This window comes from Lemur catta, chromosome 2 (assembly GCF_020740605.2).
Source record: "Lemur catta isolate mLemCat1 chromosome 2, mLemCat1.pri, whole genome shotgun sequence".
NCBI classification, from domain to species: Eukaryota; Metazoa; Chordata; class Mammalia; order Primates; family Lemuridae; genus Lemur; species Lemur catta.
In genome coordinates, this window is record NC_059129.1 from 33,590,133 (window position 1) to 33,608,371 (window position 18,239).

The 18,239-nt window shown below is 43.1% G+C and overlaps 1 protein-coding gene across 4 annotated transcripts in view; it reads right to left on the reverse strand.

Annotated features, from left to right (window-relative positions):
• The window catches only part of RABGEF1 (RAB guanine nucleotide exchange factor 1), a 69,521-nt gene continuing 51,282 nt past the window's right edge, over positions 1–18,239 (reverse strand). For all 4 annotated transcript variants that reach the window (XM_045543193.1, XM_045543192.1, XM_045543191.1 and 1 more), the window contains exons 5-9: positions 13,288–13,369; positions 12,347–12,479; positions 10,817–10,908; positions 5,395–5,651; positions 1–2,510 (exon numbers count right to left, since the gene is read on the reverse strand). In XM_045543193.1, the coding sequence (XP_045399149.1) occupies positions 2,112–2,510; positions 5,395–5,651; positions 10,817–10,908; positions 12,347–12,479; positions 13,288–13,369 (963 nt within the window). In that variant the 3' untranslated portion in view covers positions 1–2,111. The remainder of the gene's footprint in view (positions 2,511–5,394; positions 5,652–10,816; positions 10,909–12,346; positions 12,480–13,287; positions 13,370–18,239) is intronic.

Genomic DNA, 18,239 nt, shown 5'->3' on the forward strand with positions numbered 1-18,239 from the left:
TGGATTGTGAAACTTTATTAAGGACTTCTATTCCAAAGGTTTATTCCAATCACATTTACAGTACATAAAATACCAACACTTTCTTGTCAAGAATACAGAAACTCTAGCCATTGTATTGATGCTGACTTAAATAGAAGCCTTTACATAAGGCAAGAGTCCATATCTGAAGAATTCGACCAATGTGAGATATCTACAAAAAATCCATTCAACAACCTCCTTTAAAGATATGTAAGAAGCCCAAGGAAGTTAGCTTTTGTGGGCGGCTAATATGCACATTTTATTTAACAAACATAATGTACAATTAACAGAATTGTGTATTCCCAGGAGAATTAAGACTATGTATACCTGGATTAGCACCTAGAAAGATATGTAGAAAATAAAAAAGGGGAAAGCTTTCTACTAAAATCATTTGGGCCTAGGTTATTCTAAGAGAAGATTCTCACCAGCATTTGATGGTAACTCATTACCTTCCATGTGAGCTTGGTGACCAGCCGACTTGGTTAACTGTTTTGTGTCTTCAGTGCTTTATGGTATTAGATGTGTCAAGCTTGATAGATTTTATATGTAAATTTAAATAAAAGATTATTGGAAAAATAAGAGAACCTTTCTCAACTGCTTGTGTGAAGCGACACTATTCACAAATGGTGCCCTGGGGAATCACTCACAATTTCACAAGTACACTTGCACAATCTGTAGAAGTCACTGATTGGAAGAAGAATCATCAATGGTACATTTAGGTTGTGAGAGGATCCATTAGGATTAGAAGAGGTTCTATGAGGCAGGTAGCCAGAGTCTCACTGAATGAGACATTTTACTCAGAAGTTAACATTATACCGTGCATTTGATGCAATGTTCTTTGGTTACATCATATTAACCACTAGAAGGATAACTCCCTATCTTACAAAAGACAACAGTGGTTCTTCACTGGGGGTGATTTTGCCCCGAGGAGACATTTGGCAATGTCTGGAGATCATTTTTCACAGCTGTGGGGGGAGCTACTGGCATCTAGTGGGTACAGAGGGCAGGAGCGCTGCTAAACATCCTACAGCGCACGGGGCAGTCCCCCACAACAAACATTCTCAGGCCACTGATGTCGACAGTACCAAGATTGGAAAACCCTGAAAGAGGTTTATGCAACATGCGTCTGTGCTGTCCACAGTCAGCAGAACCCGGCGGAGGCCGTGCGGCATGTCCTGCACGTCACCGCTCTGAGGGATTCCCCAGCCACTCTCACCGCCAGAGTCCCGTTCATTCCCGTCGTCCGTCCCAGACCCAGGGCCAGCTTCTCCTCATCAGAGAACTCCACAAAGACTCCCTGAACCAGGGCAGGAGCGAGATGCTAGAAGCACGGCTTCAAAGTCTTCCACTGACTTTACTGAACAGCAACTTTAAGTGACCTGAAAATTATTCCAAACCTTCGCTGTGTTGCAGCCTCTGACTATACAGGACCTCAGTTAGGGCTACTATCTTGTTAATAGTGGAGCCCACATTTTAAAGACAGTGTGTCTAAACACTTTAGATTCATTTAATGGGGCAAACCAAATAAAATGGTGCTAAAGGCAAACATTCAATATACTTCATTTTAAACTAAAAATAAAATAAAATGCCATGCACAGCAGACACCATTCCTTTTTTTTTTACATATTTACAATTTTACGTATTTACTTATCAATATATCTTCTATCTTTACAATTATAAAATTAATTCAAACTGTTGGACAGTGGTACCATTGAATTCCTTTAAACATATACTTTGTAGCATTCATTCATTTTATCCTTTAAAAGGCAATTATTTACCCAAAACCAAACCATAGTCAATGCCACAGAGGAAGCACATAGGAAAATCATGGAGGAAAGAAAGATTTAAACAAATTTTCACACAAGCCTTAAATGAATCTATTTCAGTAACTCAAATAAATAGTATTTTATTATTAACTAAGCTTCCCCTGCCAGGAATAACAAAACAAACAAAACAATCCCCACAAACTGTACCTTTAAAAATGATCTGACATCTGTAAGCAATTAAGTTATATTCTAGATCCCAATCAGTGGACTGTAGTAAGGGCTACCTACAATTTAGGCTCAAATAAATACTATCCGTGTAAATTTTTATCATCCTGCATAAACTTGAGGTTGCAATGGTGGAGGAAGTTTATCATTTTCAACATTTTCAGAGTCAATAGCTGCTAATGGTTGATTTGGGGGCTTAATTTCAAGTGGGTATTTCTCAACAATGTCTTGAACTTCTTTTGCAATTCCATCTGTCCAATCTATTAGGTCTTTTTCAAGTTTCTTGGCTTCATTCATGATCCTTTCCTGTCGCTCATTCAACTGAGACAGGAGATCCAAGTTCTTGTACATTTGCTTAACGCCCAGGCAAGCATCAGGAGACCAACTCTCGGACTCTTGCTTCCTGGGAGAGGTCTGGCCAGACATGTAGCGGTCAAAATCCTCCTGACTTAAATTCAAAGACTGGGCATCTAATTTCTCAATGAAGGCCACAGCGCAGCACTACAAAAGAGAATGTTAATATAGTCATATTAGGAAAGCTACAAATATTCAAGTAGATTTAAAAAAATCTTTTTATTATATAGAATTTAAAACAGAAGCAGAAGTAGACAGAACAGGCTAATGAACTGCCATGTACTTCAGCCTCAAAAATCAGCACCTCACTGCCAGTCATGTTTCCTTTACACTCCCAGGAGCCCAGGGCCACTGTCTGGGTGCAGCCTCCCCAGGAGCACCTCAAAGACACTCCCTGCAGAGGTCTTGCCAGACACCCTCCCTACTCAGGACGCGGCCAGACAGTGGGTGTGGGCCCTCCTCTAGGTACTGGTGTGGCACACATACCTCTGGTCCTCAAAGAGATATTTTAATATCAAGTACTTAAAAGAAAAGCTTTGAAATCAGACAACCTGAGCTATCTATCACCTCTGCCACTTAACAGCAACAGCGCTGAGACCCTGGGGAAGTCCCTTAAGCTCTCCGAGGTTTCTGCATCTATAAATTGGGGGAAATACCACCCAAACTGATTGTGAGAATTAAGCAACATAACACCTGTAACACACTTAGCTGACAGGCCTGTAGTCAGCAATGAATAAATGCTAGCACTTATTAGTATAGAAATGCTAGGGCAAATGCCCAGCTAAATAGATATCTGCTAATTACACTTTCTTATAGTGACTAAATTTTTCTACAAGGAGCACATATCACTTTGACATTAAAAAAGCAAACTATTTTCACAAGAAAAACATGCAAGATAAATGGGAAAACAGGTGGCTTTCAGAATTTCTTCTGAGAAACTCATTCACAGTACCCTACCTTATTACTCATAAAAAAACAACAAGTTGTCTCTCTAAGGAATACTTAGCAACCGTACTGCAATTACTTCGTCCGAGGGAGAGAGAAGAGCGAGCCCACTGGGCTCCCGTGGTGCGCGGGATCGCTGTGGCCTCTGCTGCCTGGAGAGAGGAGACGACTCCAACACTCCGGGCACAAGGAGTCCACATATGGCATCGCCACTAACAGGAATGGGGAGTATTAGAAAAGAAAAACATATGATGGAAAAGCAGTTTCAGTTCTGAATAAATTATATTTGAGATGCAATAAATATGTGTAATAAAGGCGTGAGGTCAAGACAAGGCCACACATCTGTGGGTGAACACTGTGCAGGTGACTAACAGAGCTCTGTGACCAGAGGAGCCAGTGCAGGGAGAGAGAAACACAGAGGACAGAACCCCTGGGAACGACCCAACTCAAGGGGGAAGTAGAGAGTTTACAAAGGGACAAGGAAGAAGTGGAACTGTGGAAGCCAAGAGCAAATGACATTCCAGAACAAAGGAATAATCAGGAGCGTTAACAGAAGCGAAGTAAGATGAACACTGAGAGTTCCCAAGGCATTTGGCAACTGGCCATGGGAACTTTTTTTACTTTTGCCAGAACAGTTTCATCGGAGTGATAGGAGCAGAAGCCAGACCCCGAGTCAGGCAAGAGGAGAGTGAAGAATGAAGGCACAAATGTAGTTAAGGCTGTAGGTCAAAGGTGCCGGCAGGCTGCGAAGTTTAGGTGAACTAGCTGCCTCCACTGTCAACAACTCCGGCTACCCTCTGGCACTTCCTGTCCCCCTTCATTTTGCCTATTCCCGGCCATGTCTCCATCTCCACACTTCTCAGGGACTTCCAGGTTGTCTGACCCTCTCTGGATAAAAAACTGAATCCAAAAGGCTCTTCCCTAGCAAGTGCATGTTTGTGATATTGTGAAATGTATATTTGGTCTTCATCCCCCTGTTTCTTGGCATACAACTCCTAAAATCCATGTTTTTTTGGATGCCAATGGTGGCTGAGAGCTTTAGAACAGGGCTGTTCACAGAGGCATGATTAGTGGGTTGGGACTTTCAGTCCCACCTCCCAACCTCTGGGGAGTGGAGAGGGGGCTGAAGGCCAAGTTCACCACCAATGGCCAATGGTATAATCAATCATGCCTATGCAATGAAGCTTCCATAAAAACCTACAAAGACAGGGTTCAGAAAGCTTCCGGACAGATGAACACATGGAGGTTCCTGGAGGGTGGCGCCCTGGGGAGGGCACGAGAGCGCCACACTCCTTTCCCACACCTCGTCCCACGCATCTCTTCATGTGTATCCTTTGTAATATGTTTTACAATAAACTGGCAAAACGTGTTTCCCTAAGTTCTGTGAGCCACTCCAGCAAATTAATCAAACCCAGAGAGGGGGTTGTAGGAAGCCCAACTCAAAGCTGGTTGCTCAGAAGTTCGCCTGGACTTGTGACTGGTACCTGAAGGAGGGCAGAAAACCAAGCACATAAGGTGCCCTGGGGCTCCAAATCCATTAGCTCCAGAGGGAATCTAGTCTACAGCAAACAATCAGAAGTTCAGCAGTCAGAAAAGGGAATTATTTGGCTTTCAGTTACCACTGTAAACAAAACAATGGTTGAAAATCATTTCACATCCTCCAAACTGACCCTTTCTTAAAATATCTCAGCATTTAGTTCTAAGAAGTAACTTGTAGAAATAAAACAAAAAAACAATCTTCAGTCTTTTAAAAATGAATCAAAAGTCCAAGATTTGACTTGTTCATGGTTGAAATGGCCCAGCTAGGCCAATGACTCTTACAGCCGGGAGCCTGGGCAGCGCTTCCCAGCAGGCACAGAGACATGTCACCTGTGTCCTGTAAGAGTACCACCATCTCTGGTCAAGTACTGGAGGTGGAGCGTTTGCACAGCCTGGTCACATGTGCTCTTCGACCCAAAGCAGCATCTTCAGCCAGGACTCATCCCTCAGGAACATTAACCTGTCACAGGCCTGAGAGACCCGTCACATCCCTAAAATAAATACCTTCCTGGTTCTTCTCCACAGCACCAAGGACTCCAGCACTCACCAGGTTGGTGAAATAGTAGCCATCCTCGCCCGTCATCAGGCGGCTCGGATTGCAGAAGCGGGTGATATACTGGATGTTGGACTGGAGGCGCGGGGGGTTGCCCTTCAGAACGATGTAGATGAGGGTGGGCAGGAAGTCATCTGCTGACGCCGGCTCGTTCTTGGTGATCTTGATGGCATTGAAGATGTGCTTGCTGCACCTGGTGATGCAGGCCAACTTATCTCGAGGCACACGCTTCGAATCCATTTCAATGATATCTACAAAGCAGAAAAGATAATGCTTCCCATGAGAAAATAACCACAGAAGAGAAGCAATAGGATAATCATTTTTTATCCATTAGGTTACAGAGGAACTCTCACTAACCGCTTTTCCCGTAGTTAACTTAGTGCGAGAAAAACTGAGACTCCCAAAACAGTAAATGCCAGCTTATCCTCAGACAGGTGGCCACGAGCCTGGCACTACACGGTATGCCTTGCAAGCGTATTTGTCTTCATCCTTGGATTATGCAATGCATACTATATTACCCATTTTATAGATGAAGGAATTGAGGGTCATTAGAAAGTCTTAATCTGTATACTGCTTTTTAGAAATGTGGCTACGTTACACAAAGCATCTTTATATTGGGTATCAGAAAATAGCCACTGAAATCCAACACTTAGGTCCGCAGTGGCCAATCCTCATGGCATGTAAATCTCCACTAGCTACCAACATCTACAGAATCTTTATCACACTTATAACCTGCTGATTAGCAAGGGGATACAGCAAGGTATAAATTTAATGTCAAAATAATATTTTATTTCTCAGAGAAAAATTGTTTCGCTGCCCTTGACCATCACTTCAGTCCAATGAGAGGGCTCTCATAAATGCCAAATGTCCCAAAGACCAGGAGACAGTGCAGGACGGTTAAGTACAGACTGTCAGCACTGCTAGGACGACGCGGGAGGAGGCAGTGTGCCTTTGGGTGCACGTATCAGCTCGCAGTCAGGAACATCGTGAAAGAAAATAGCTGAGGCAGCTTAATTTGACAGCAAATTCTCATCACTAGCAGGAATAAATGTTTCAGACTCAAGGCTGGAGGGTAAAAAGGGAGAAAGGGGAAGGAAATGTAGAATAAAGGAAGAAAAAAGTCCCAGGATTTCTCCTACACTCTTTCTCCTGCAGAGCCCCCTGCTCACAGCCTTCGGCCTGAAGAGAGCTTCCTGGAACTCTTTCAGACCTCCGCTCCGACGCCAGTCCTGTGACCAGCACCACCCCAAAGTCTAAACTAGGCGGTATGAGAGGAAAAAAGCAAAAAACAGGAAACTCACTGCTGTCTTAGCTGTTCTTCCAGTAATAATTTCCCTCCCTAATCTGCTGGTTACTATTTACTTCTCAGAGCCCTAGATAATTGCTTTATGTCTTCTGTCCAGGGCTTTTACTTATAACCAGTAGGAAAGATGGGGTTCAGTAAGTGTACTCTATCTTAGCTGGATACAGAGGTCTAAACTTATCTTTAATGGAGCTTTTTTTTTTTTTTTTTTTTTTTTTTTGAGACAGAGTGTCACTTTGTTGCTCTGGCTAGAGTGAGTGCCGTGGCATCAGCCTAGCTCACAGCAACCTCAAACTCCTGGGCTTAAGCGATCCTACTGCCTCAGCCTCCCGAGTAGCTGGGACTACAGGCATGTGCCACCATGCCTGGCTAATTTTTCCTATGTATATTTTAGCTGGCCAGATAATTTTCTTTCTATTTTTAGTAGAGACGGGGTCTCGCTCTTGCTGAGGCTGGTCTCGAACTCCTGACCTCGAGCGATCCACCCGCCTCGGCCTCCCAGAGTGCTAGTATTACAGGCGTGAGCCACCGCGCCCGGCCTTTAATGGAGTTTTGAAAACAAAGCAGGCTTTACCTCTAAGTCATGGGTTCTCAGCACCGACACTATTGACATTTTGGGCTGGATCATTCTTTGGTGTAGGGGCCTACCCTCTGCGTTGCAGGACGTTCACCAGCATCCCTGACCTCTCCCCACTAGATGCCAGTAGCACCCCCATAGGTGTGACATTTAAAAATGTCTCCAGGCCGGGCACAGTGGCTCACACCTGTAATCCTAGCACTCTGGGAGGCTGAGGCAGGAGGACTGCTTGAGCTCAGTTCGAGATCAGACTGAGCAAGAGTGAGACCCCATCTCTACTAAAAAAAATAGAAAGAAATTAGCTGGACAACTAAAAATAGGAAAAAATTAGCCAGGCGTGGTGGTGCATGACTGTAGTCCCAGCTACCAGGGAGGCTGAGGCAGGAGGATCGCTTGAGCCCAGGAGTTTGAGGTTGCTGTGAGCTAGGCTGATGCCACGGCACTCTAGCCTGGGCAACAGAGTGAGACTCTGGCTCAAAAAAATAAAATAAAAAATGTTTCTAGCTGTTGTCAAATTTTCGCTGGGGGACAACTAGTGCCTGGCTGAGAACCACTGCTCTAGGTAGATGGCTCCAGTAGCCAGACAGAAATTGTGTGGGCAGAGCCACATGAGAAAGGGAAACCTTCACCACTGACCACAGGCCTCCTGTGCCTAAACTCTTGGAGCTAAGAGAAGCTAATGACAGAACTCTCTGATCCCCTGTCTCTTTTGGAAGTCCTGAAGGGTAGCCTCTTCAAACCTCAGGCCAGAGGCCTCAGTGATTCTCGCAATTTTATGCAGTTCTCTTCAATAGACCTCGTGTTTACCTGTCAGCCTGGAAAATGAGTCCAGTGCCCCACACTGCACAACTGTCTGGCAGCATCTCCTACCCAGTCCCACTAGTTACTGCACACAGCTACACTTCCCTGATCCCCTGGGCTGCCAGCGCTCACTGCCCACCCCACTGTCACCACGACGGCCACGCAAACACTTGCCATCAGCGGACGCCCCAGCAAACTGTGCCCTGCACAGGCCAAGTCCGCACAGCGGAGACTCCCTGTTACCAAGAACTGGCCCTGAAGGCTATCTTGGGTGGAAGAAATTAGTTTTTCAGACTCAAGTTTGGTGGCTTCTAGATCTGGTAGCTTCCTTGGGAAGGGTCTTCCAATAAGTAAGATTTTTCGCCTTGAATCTGACTAAAAAGTAAGCTTTATTGTTTTAGCATCTCTCAAGGATTTTTAAGATCACATTTGTAAAACTATATTTGAAAAATATATTTTTTCTATTTGAAGAAACACCTCAGGGTCTCTCTGCTTCAACAGCTCATCAGGGACGAAAATCCTTCAGGGACAGGCACTGCCCTTTAAAAAATGTATTTAAAGAAAAGAAAAATATATTTTTGTACATTCACGGTTTTAGACTTTTTTTCCTCTGGTATCAGAGAAAAAATACAGGGGTAGATTGGCCATTTGTCTGTGACTTCAGGGGTCCCCCTCCCTCCTCCAGCGGGAATTTGTTTCTTCAGGTTTTGACTCCAGCCTGTGTATGCGACATGTGATCTGCTTTGATCCATGTGGCCATGCCCTCCAGCTTGCTCTGTGTCAGCTTAAATGTCTCCAAATCCTTATTCATTTTATGTCTCCCGTAATAGAGATGATCATTTATGAAACCCCAAATGCCAAGACTGGGGCCCTTCCTCTTGGAGCCCAGAGGAAACAGGATGACTCTTCTCCTGTAGGTCTTTCCTCTGGAGATAGATGTCAACTGAAATAGAAATGCCTCCTTCAGTACATTTACAAACAAAACTGACAGTGCTGATTAGTAGCACAGGGGATGATGTGGAAATATTTAACCGACAGCTGCACATTGAAGACCACTGCTATAGGCGAGTATCTTTTCTCATTACTCTTATACGTAGGCTGACGCTTTAGGATTAGGAAGAAAGTGATCGTGTAACCGGCACTCCTTACAGAGCCACACGTGTCTGTGCTTTGACTGACAAGACGTGGGGGCTAAGATGGCAGAGAGAGAGGAAGAAGGCTTTTAAAATTTTGTTGCTAAATTTCTACTATCAAAAGATCTCTTGAAACTTCTCTCAGCTACCTTCAGAGAAAAGTTTCACCTCTCAAGTTCTATTAATAAACTCCTAATGTATTGAAATCCTCTTTTTTAGTTCTATTTTTAGGTAAACAATGGTCTAGTGCTTGTAATTTCTAGTTTCACAAGGTCTGTCCTATAGCTTTCAGAAAAGGGTCCTCAAAACCCCTGTGGAATACTTTAAACATAAACCAGTTGATCTTGAACTTTCTAGGAAGAATTTTTGGAGAAAATGCAAGTACAGGGCCCACATTCAGGCTTTTAGAAGGCGTCCACCTTCAATCTCATATTATAAGGTCACCTGAGCAAAAGGCGGGGTGGCGTGGGCCTTGCCCCAAAGGAGTCAATTCATGGGGCTTAATGTCATAGCCTGGCAGAAAAGTCTAGAAAAACAAACATGGTACTATTGGGCTAGGCCACTTAGATTCTACCTACATAACTTGCACAGGATATTACAGAGAATAATTTACTTAATAGCAGGAGCTGAAACGCACAGATGTACAAAGAGAAGTGGAACCAGAGAAGGCAGAGGAGTCACTTGGAGTAAAGCCCCTCTTGCTGTAGTAGAGGTGGAAGGATGACCCAGTCCCTAGAGGAGCCTGGCGCTAAGTTACTGTGAGCGCCCTGCCTCCTGTGCAACCCTGGTAATAGCTTCAGCAAACCCTCATTTCTTCTTGCAGCTTGGGTGACTCTCTGGTTCTTAGAACCAAAGAAACCCACTTAACGGCCTGCCTCCGACACTGCTGCTTTCAGTTGACCCACTTTCCTTCCTAGCAGAATTTCATTTATAATTTCTAAATGAGCAAGTCTTCCGAGCTTCTCTCCCTAATGAAGGAGAGGCTGGCCAAAGTTGGACATCCTGTCCATTAGGATTTTCTTTTTTTAAACTTAAACTTTTGTGCTGTAATTCTGCTAGGTTATTCCTATAAGAAACAGCAACCTTATTAGGAGTCTGGCCCTGCCCAGATGGCAGAGCCACGTCCATTTGGGTACTTCATTTACTTCGTGATCAAACCAGAAACATAATTCAAAGCGTATCTCTAAGTAACCAATCAGAGGTATCATTTTAATATGTTAGTCTAGCCTGGGGATTACCTTGCCTCACCAATTCCCTTCCTCCATCCAAAATTATTTGGAATATATAAATGCAATTGAGTCTTAAGAAATTTACTCTAGCTGTATTTGATCTTAGTCTAGTTCAATGTCCAAGAAATGAGACCTTGGTCACTGAAAATGAAGGGGAAAAGGAGTTAACATGCTATTCTGAATACATCAAATTCCTAAAACTAACATTCTTGCAAAATCACTTTTACTAGATTCCAATGTATCTTTGGCAGTCTGCATTTTAGAAATATTTTAATGACTTTTTGCTCACTGAAATAAGTATGGAGTAATATTATAGCAAAATGTTAACCTCAAGGAAAATCATCCACATTAAAAAGCTCTCAGTTTCACTGACCTGTAATTGCTTTCACCACCATGTCAGATACTTCCGGAATTTCTTCATTAACAGGGACACAGAGCATCTGAGGGGTAACCCAGTGCAGGGCTCTACAAAGAGAGAGAGAAATAAAGAGTTCTAGGAATGGACTGTGGTCCTTCATCTGGCCCTTTCCTTTAGTTAAGGGAAGACATGGGGTGCCGCTGGCTAACCAGGCAATCCTGGGCCCAAGCACATCACCCCGCCAATGTCAGGAGCTCGACTGGTGTGACAACGCAACTAGGAATCTAAAATGAGACCTTTGTTCTGCATTTATCACAAGCATAGAGGACAGGGCCAGGCACGGTGGCTCACGCCTGTAATCCTAGCACTCTGGAAGGCTGAGGCAGGTGGATCATTTGAGCTCAGGAGTTCGAGACCAGCCTGAGCAATAGTGAGTCCCCGTCTCTACTAAAAATAGAAAAATTAGCCAGGCATGGTGGCCTACACCTCTAGTCCCAGCTACTCGGGAGGCTGAGGCAGAGGGAATGCTTGAGGCCAGGAGTTCGAGGTTGCTGTGAGCTAGGCTGATGTCACGGCACTCTAGCCCGGACAATAGAGACTCTGTCTCGAAAAAAAGAGGACAATTTTACTGGTTGCAATGAGATTATAGCACAACTAAGACTAAAAAACAGATATTTGAGAGTGAAGATTTGAGAAGAAGTTTGCTATTCTCTGTCCTCACTGTCTATTGCCATTATTGTCCTTCTGAGGCACACTGGACCCCATGTAAGAGGCCACCAAGCATGTGTCCCCTCAGTCTGAATCTCAGTGTTTCCTGGTCACACCCTAACTTCACTCCAAAGACTCTGCCCACTCTGCCTCTTGGTCCAGGACCCATTTAGTTACTTCTGGCTTCTGACCTCAGGCTCAATCTTCCATCTTTCCAGTATCAACTCCTCACTTCTGGTGTGACATCTCCAAGTACTGACCTGCTAACTACCAGCCCCTTTCCTGGAAGTCCACCAGGATTCGCAGGCCCGATGCCTCCTCATGCTCAGCCACGGGCCTGGCCCCACATAGAGGCCTAGTCCTCAGCATCCCGCTGCCACTGAGGTGCTCAGTACCGGGCTCACTCCACTAGTCCTGGGAGACTGGGTGCCGTGGGAAGTGCCGTGAACCCAGTGCCAGTGACAGCCCTGCCGGCTGAATAACGTACAGCCCTGGCGGGGATGAGGAAAGATGACACCCACCGCCTTGGCATGGATACTCACAGCTTCCTGCCTAACACCATAGTGCAACGAACCAAAAAAACTAGTCCTCCTGTTCCTTGGACATTTTGGAGATTTGAAACAATCTCAAACACCAGACATAACTCTTATCTAAAGCTGCCTGAGTTGACAGATGGATAAGCAAGATTACCACATTCCTTTTCTTTCTGACACCACAGAGAAGCTTATGTGCCAGGCTGTTACTTTCTCCTAAGGTTTGAAACTCAAGTGCCTTATTTTTCCGAAATGTGTTCTTCCATTAGTAGGTAGTAAATATAAGACAAAGCAAAACAACTACCTGATTCTCTTTTGAATGGCAAGATCCTTCTTCTCATCGTCAGTAGTTTCTGGACAGAACACATATTTATAGAGACGAGTCATGATGTACTTTTCGATCTGATCCATTATCTTCTCAACTCGTTCTGGAGGCACTGAAATACCAAATGGATGTTTTCATAGTACTTTCTAGACTGCAAAAAACCTACATTTACTAGAAATACATTAAACACACACAGAAACAAAGGCATAAAATGTCACATTAAAAAATACCATTTAAAAACTTACCTCCACTTTTGGCTTTTACAGGACCCCACTTCTACCTGGAGCTGTTGGGGCAGCACCCCCCAGGCCACCCCTGCCAGGTGGGAAGACCTCAGCACGGGTCACTCCCTGCTGCTACACTAGAAACGCAGCGGAAATCCCCAAGACTGACAAATGCGGGCAAGACTTAGCCTTTCATTTTTCTGAGGTTTGCCATAAAACCCTAGAGATCAGTCTGAGGTACACATCTGGGGCAGATTTCTAAGACGTACACAGGTGCTAAGTACATCCTAAAGTCCAACACCAATGGGGGTCAAACTCAAGACGAATCCCTAAAAACCTAAAGCTCTATGTCAATATTTTTACTGCAATGACTCACCAAGATAGTGATTCCAAGAGGGGGAATTCATTTAGAAAAGTCTCCTAGGAGGTTTTAATCTGCTTGACCCCTACCCCTAATGGAGTTACTGAATATTACTCAATAAATTATCCAACTGCTCTTGGAAAGGTACACATGGTAGTATTCAAAGGCACTGCTGAGCGTAAGACCAGGTACGGGAATGTCAGTGGAGTAGTTTATAGGATGGAGTAGACAGACTGGCCAGGCCGTCGGAGAAAGAGAGAAATTGCTAAAGACAGACCAGGCAGTCCCTGGGCAACTACCTGCAATCTCTCAACGGCTGGCTAACAAGGTATTACCTTTTCCACGAGTCTGCATTTTTTCAGCCACATTCTGGTAAAAATCCTGAGTACATTCTGACTGTTCCTCAATGCTTAAATCCTGAAACAGAGAGACAAAAAGGCCACTTGGTAGCTGAAGAAAGTTCATAAGTATAGTCTAAATTTTGAGAAGTTTCCAAAATCCACTCGTCTTGGTGGTAAGGCTAAAAATACTTATAAATTATATTAATCCTGCAGGGGAGAAAAACCTATCCATTAATATTATTTACAACATCCCATGACCTTTTAATTCATTCACTATATATACATGGTCTTACAGAGATATAATGCATTTGTGATAATTTACATAGCTTACATACATTTCCATTTATCTAATCATCTTAATTATTTCTGGTGGTTTTATAATAATCCATTATATAATTTTAACCAATTTATTTAACTGTCCTCTACCACTGTGCATTTGGATTGGTTCCTTTTTTTCACTATTATGTACTGCAGCTATAATAATTTTGTGAAGACTGTTTTCTTTTGGGTTATTTCTTTTTGTTACATTTCCAAAAGTGTCATTGACAGTTTAATAATTATAAACAACTTTATAGCTCTAAGTATCTATTGCTAGACACAATCCTCAGAAACTCCAGTGGACACTGGCATTAGCCATGTGTGTGCTTATTTATCTCTCCATGGCTCCTACAACATTGGGCTTTATAATTTTTATTTGGTTTTACAGATTTTATTAGGTATAACATATATATTTATTCCCCACTTTCTTCCAAAGAATATTTAAAGTCTCTATAAAAGATAAATACAGTTCAGCAGAATAGACTAGAAAATAAAAAGGACAAATAAGTAAAAAGAAAAACAAAACATGGTGAGAGGGCCAGCTGCGGTGGCTCATGCCTGTGATCCTATCACTCTGGGAGGCCAAGGCAGAATTGCTTGAGGTCAGGAGTTCAAGACCAGCCTGAGCAAGAATGAGACTCCGTCTCTCCTAAAAATAGACAAAATTGGCCAGGTATGGTGGCGCATGCCGTAGTCCCAGCTACTCAGGAGGCTGAGGCAGGAGGATCACTTGAGCCCAGGAGTTTGAGGTTGCTGTGAACTAGGCTGACGCCACCACACTCACTCTAGCCCAGGCAACAAAGCGAGACTCTGTCTCAAAAAAAACCCAAGTCAAAACAAAACAAAAAAAACACATGGTGAGAGACTGAAAGCAGAGCCAGAAATGAAAACACAAAAATGTATTCCTTACAAAGGTGTATAAGTTACTCAAGAGTCAGCCCATAAATCTGTCTCCAACTAAACTTTCTAGCAGTCATCATCAAGATGAAAATAGCTACATATAGCCGGGCATGGTGATGCATGCCTGTGGTCCCAGCTACTCGGGAGGCTGAGGCAGGAGGATCGCTTCAGCCCAGGAGTTTGAGGTTGCTGTGAGCTGGGCTGACGCCACGGCACTCTAGCCTGGGCAACAGAGTTGAGACTCTGTCTCAAAAACAAACAAACAAACAAACAAAAAACGAAAATAGCTACATAATTCAGTGTTCAAAGATAAAAGCAAACTAATTTTTCAAGTGAAATTTTGACACCAAAATCAGACATTTCTCCCAGGGGTTCTCGTAAAGATGTCATGGTAGAAGGGCATGAACATGGCCCAGGACAGATTCCACAGGACTGTTTCTCACAGACTTCACCTACACAGGCCAATGACACCCCCCACCAAGGGTCAAGAAAGCCCTGTTGAAGCGTGCAGCGGTCTGACACTCCGGCTTAATTCTGAAAGCCTGGCCGCACAGGCGGGACACGTGCCATCCCCAAGCCACACCTCTCTGCCTCCACAGTGTCTTGCCCACTTACCCTTTTCTGTCTGGGCCCTTTTACCTCTCACCTGGAGTTTGCTACTCGCCCAACCTTTGATCTTTCCCCCTTTTTAATCCACTTCACATACCATGGTCAAACTGGTCATCTTAGATAATGATCTGGTCACACTGTGCCTCAAACCTGCAATGGTTTTCTGTCGACTGTCTGCTGAAGGTACACTCAGCGCAAACAGTCCCCTCCCTTCCCACTGACCTGCTGGTTTTCCTACTCTTCCGAGAATCTGCTTTTCATGTTCCCACCTCTCTAACCCTGTTAAATTATTTTCTCTGTCCAGATTACCTTTACTGCTTTCCAGTCCTCCAACAGCCATCCGTGAAGTCTCCAAAGCATCTCCTTTAAAGCTCAGTTCACACTGTACATCCTCTGAGAAGTTGTCATTCATTGTCTTAGTCAAAAAACCTTGTAGGTCTCTAAGCACTTCGGGTACTTTGTGATCACCATGACTGCAGCTCTCATTACTGTTTTAATTGCATATCTATTAATATTTGTGCCATTTAAAGTAAAATTGATCCCTCAGCCAGGTGTGCTAGGTCATGCCTGTAACCCCAGCACTTTGGGAGGCTGAGGTGGAAGGATCACTTGAGGCCAGGAGTTTGAGACCAGCCTGGGCAACATAACAAGACCCTGTCTCAACAAAAAATTTTTTAAATCACTAGCATATGCACTGTAACTGAATATTGTGGATTTATCTTGCCATGCTGCTACATTTATACCTCTATTACTGTTCTATTTTCCCTTGGATTTTCCTGATAATATTTTTTCTTGGATTTCTAAAACTTGTTTCTATCCATTCTAAAAACACTTATTACATGACTAGTAGAACTGCCAGCCACTGTACCAAAGATATAAACAGGCTAATAAAATGCTCAGGGGACTTTTGGTTTAAATGGGAAGACTGAATGCAAATAATTACAATCATCTACAATGATGAGCAAGAAGAACAAAGTGCCACGGGCATATCATAAATCTCTCACTTCTTCCCGCTGTCTTCATCAATCATCTCCAAACAGGCATTGCTGCAGCAGCAGTTGTGTCCTTTTTTCATACTAATACTAACATGAAACGGCAGTGATGAGATGTTTCTAGTGATGCTCCTGAGAAAGGTCGTCTCCTCCCTGCTCTGTGGTGAGAACCCAAGGAGACCTGTAGCCATTCTGTAAGAAAAGTCCTGATCCTGCTCACCCTACTGCTGCTGCCTCTATGTGGAGGCAGGATGGGCCTCGATCCCAGAACGTACAGGGCTTTCAAATACCACCACCTAACACCCATATTTCCAATTCTCCAATGGGACTTCAATCTTTTGTTTCCTATCTACCACCTATCTATGAATTGACAAGGGAAAGTTATACTGTAAATTCTCTAAGCCTCATCTCTGCACTAAATTAGATCACCAGACAAATAGAGCCATGGACTGAACTTTAGGTCTGCTGGAAATATTTCTTCAGAGAATTAGTTTCAATATTATGCCTGGACTTTTATGCAGGTAATCATAGCAGCAGCTACATGAAGAACATGTCCATAGGAACATGTTTATAAACTCTAAATATCATGAAATTAATACCCTGCTCTTATTTTTAATTATTTTGTAATGATTTAAAATCCTTATGATAAGCAGAATGGGTTTAAATAAACAAAAGATGAACTACCATCTTTGGTATGTTGAGATTTTTTTGCATTTCAGCACATTACAGGGGTATAAGTGTTTAGGGTACATATACTGCCTTTGCCCCACCCGAGTCAGAGCTTCAAGCGTGTCCATCCCTCAGACGGTGCACACTGCACCCATTAGGTGTGTATATACCCATCCCCTCCTCCCTGCTCCCATCTGGCTGATACTACTCAATGAATGTTACTACTATATGTGCACTTAAGTGTTGATCAGTTAATACCAATTTGATGGTGAGTATATGCAGTGCTTGTTTTTCCATTCTTATGGTACTTCACTTAGTAGTAGAATGGGCTCCAGCTCTACCCAGGATAATAAAAGAGGCGCTAGATCACCATTGTTTTTTGTGGCTGAGTAGTACTCCATGGTATACATATATCACATTTTATTAATCCACTCATGTATTGATGGGCACTTGGGTTGTTTCCACATCTTTGCAATTGTGAATTGTGCTGCTATAAACATGGTGGTCAAGAAAAACTGCCAGCCAGAGTATCTCTACAAGAAGGATAGATTTTAGAAGAAAGTGGAAAAAAATAAACAGGCAGACAAACATAGATCGGATGAGGGCTGGAAGGATGGGTGCCTGCAACTACAGAAGACTCCATGGGAAGAAGTTGTGGAGGAGAACTCGAGATTTTTTACTATTAAACTCACAAGTCTAATTTTATTTTTAATATAGGGGACTTTACTTAACATTTTAACTACTTGAATTTTGCTATAATTTAATTTACTTCCCTTTGTTTTTATTTCATTTTATGTGTTTAGAGACAGGGTCTCACTGTGTTGCCCAGGCTGAAGTGCAATGGCTGTTTTATGCAATCAGAGTGCACTACAGCCTTCAATTCCTTGATGTAAGCGATCCTCCTGCCTTACCCTCCCAACTAGCTGGGAGTACAGGAGTGCACTATGGTGCCTGGCCCCATTCTTTCAGTACTTTCTACAATACATTATCGATTCATTTTATCTGCTTAGGTAGTTTAAACATGGTCACCTTTCATTTGCACCAAATTTTAACATTTAACTTAGAACAAACTGTATTGATTCTTGTGATTATTACTACAGGTTTGAGTATCCCTAATCTGAAAATCCAAAATTCAAAATTTTTTGAGTGCTGACACAACATCACAAGTGGAAAATTCCACACCTAACCTCATGTGATGGGTTATAATCAAAACTTTGTTTCATACGCAAAATTATTAAAAATATTGTATAAAATTATCTCCAGGCTCTGTGTATAAGGTATATATGAAACAAATGAATTTTGTGTTTAGATTTGGGTCCTACTCCCAAAATATCTTATTGTCTACATGCAAATATTCCAAAATCTGAAAAAATCCAAAATTCAAAAACACTTGTGGTCACAAGCTTTTCGGATAAGGGATGTTCAACCTGTAGTATTCCCTTCTAAATAAGAACACTT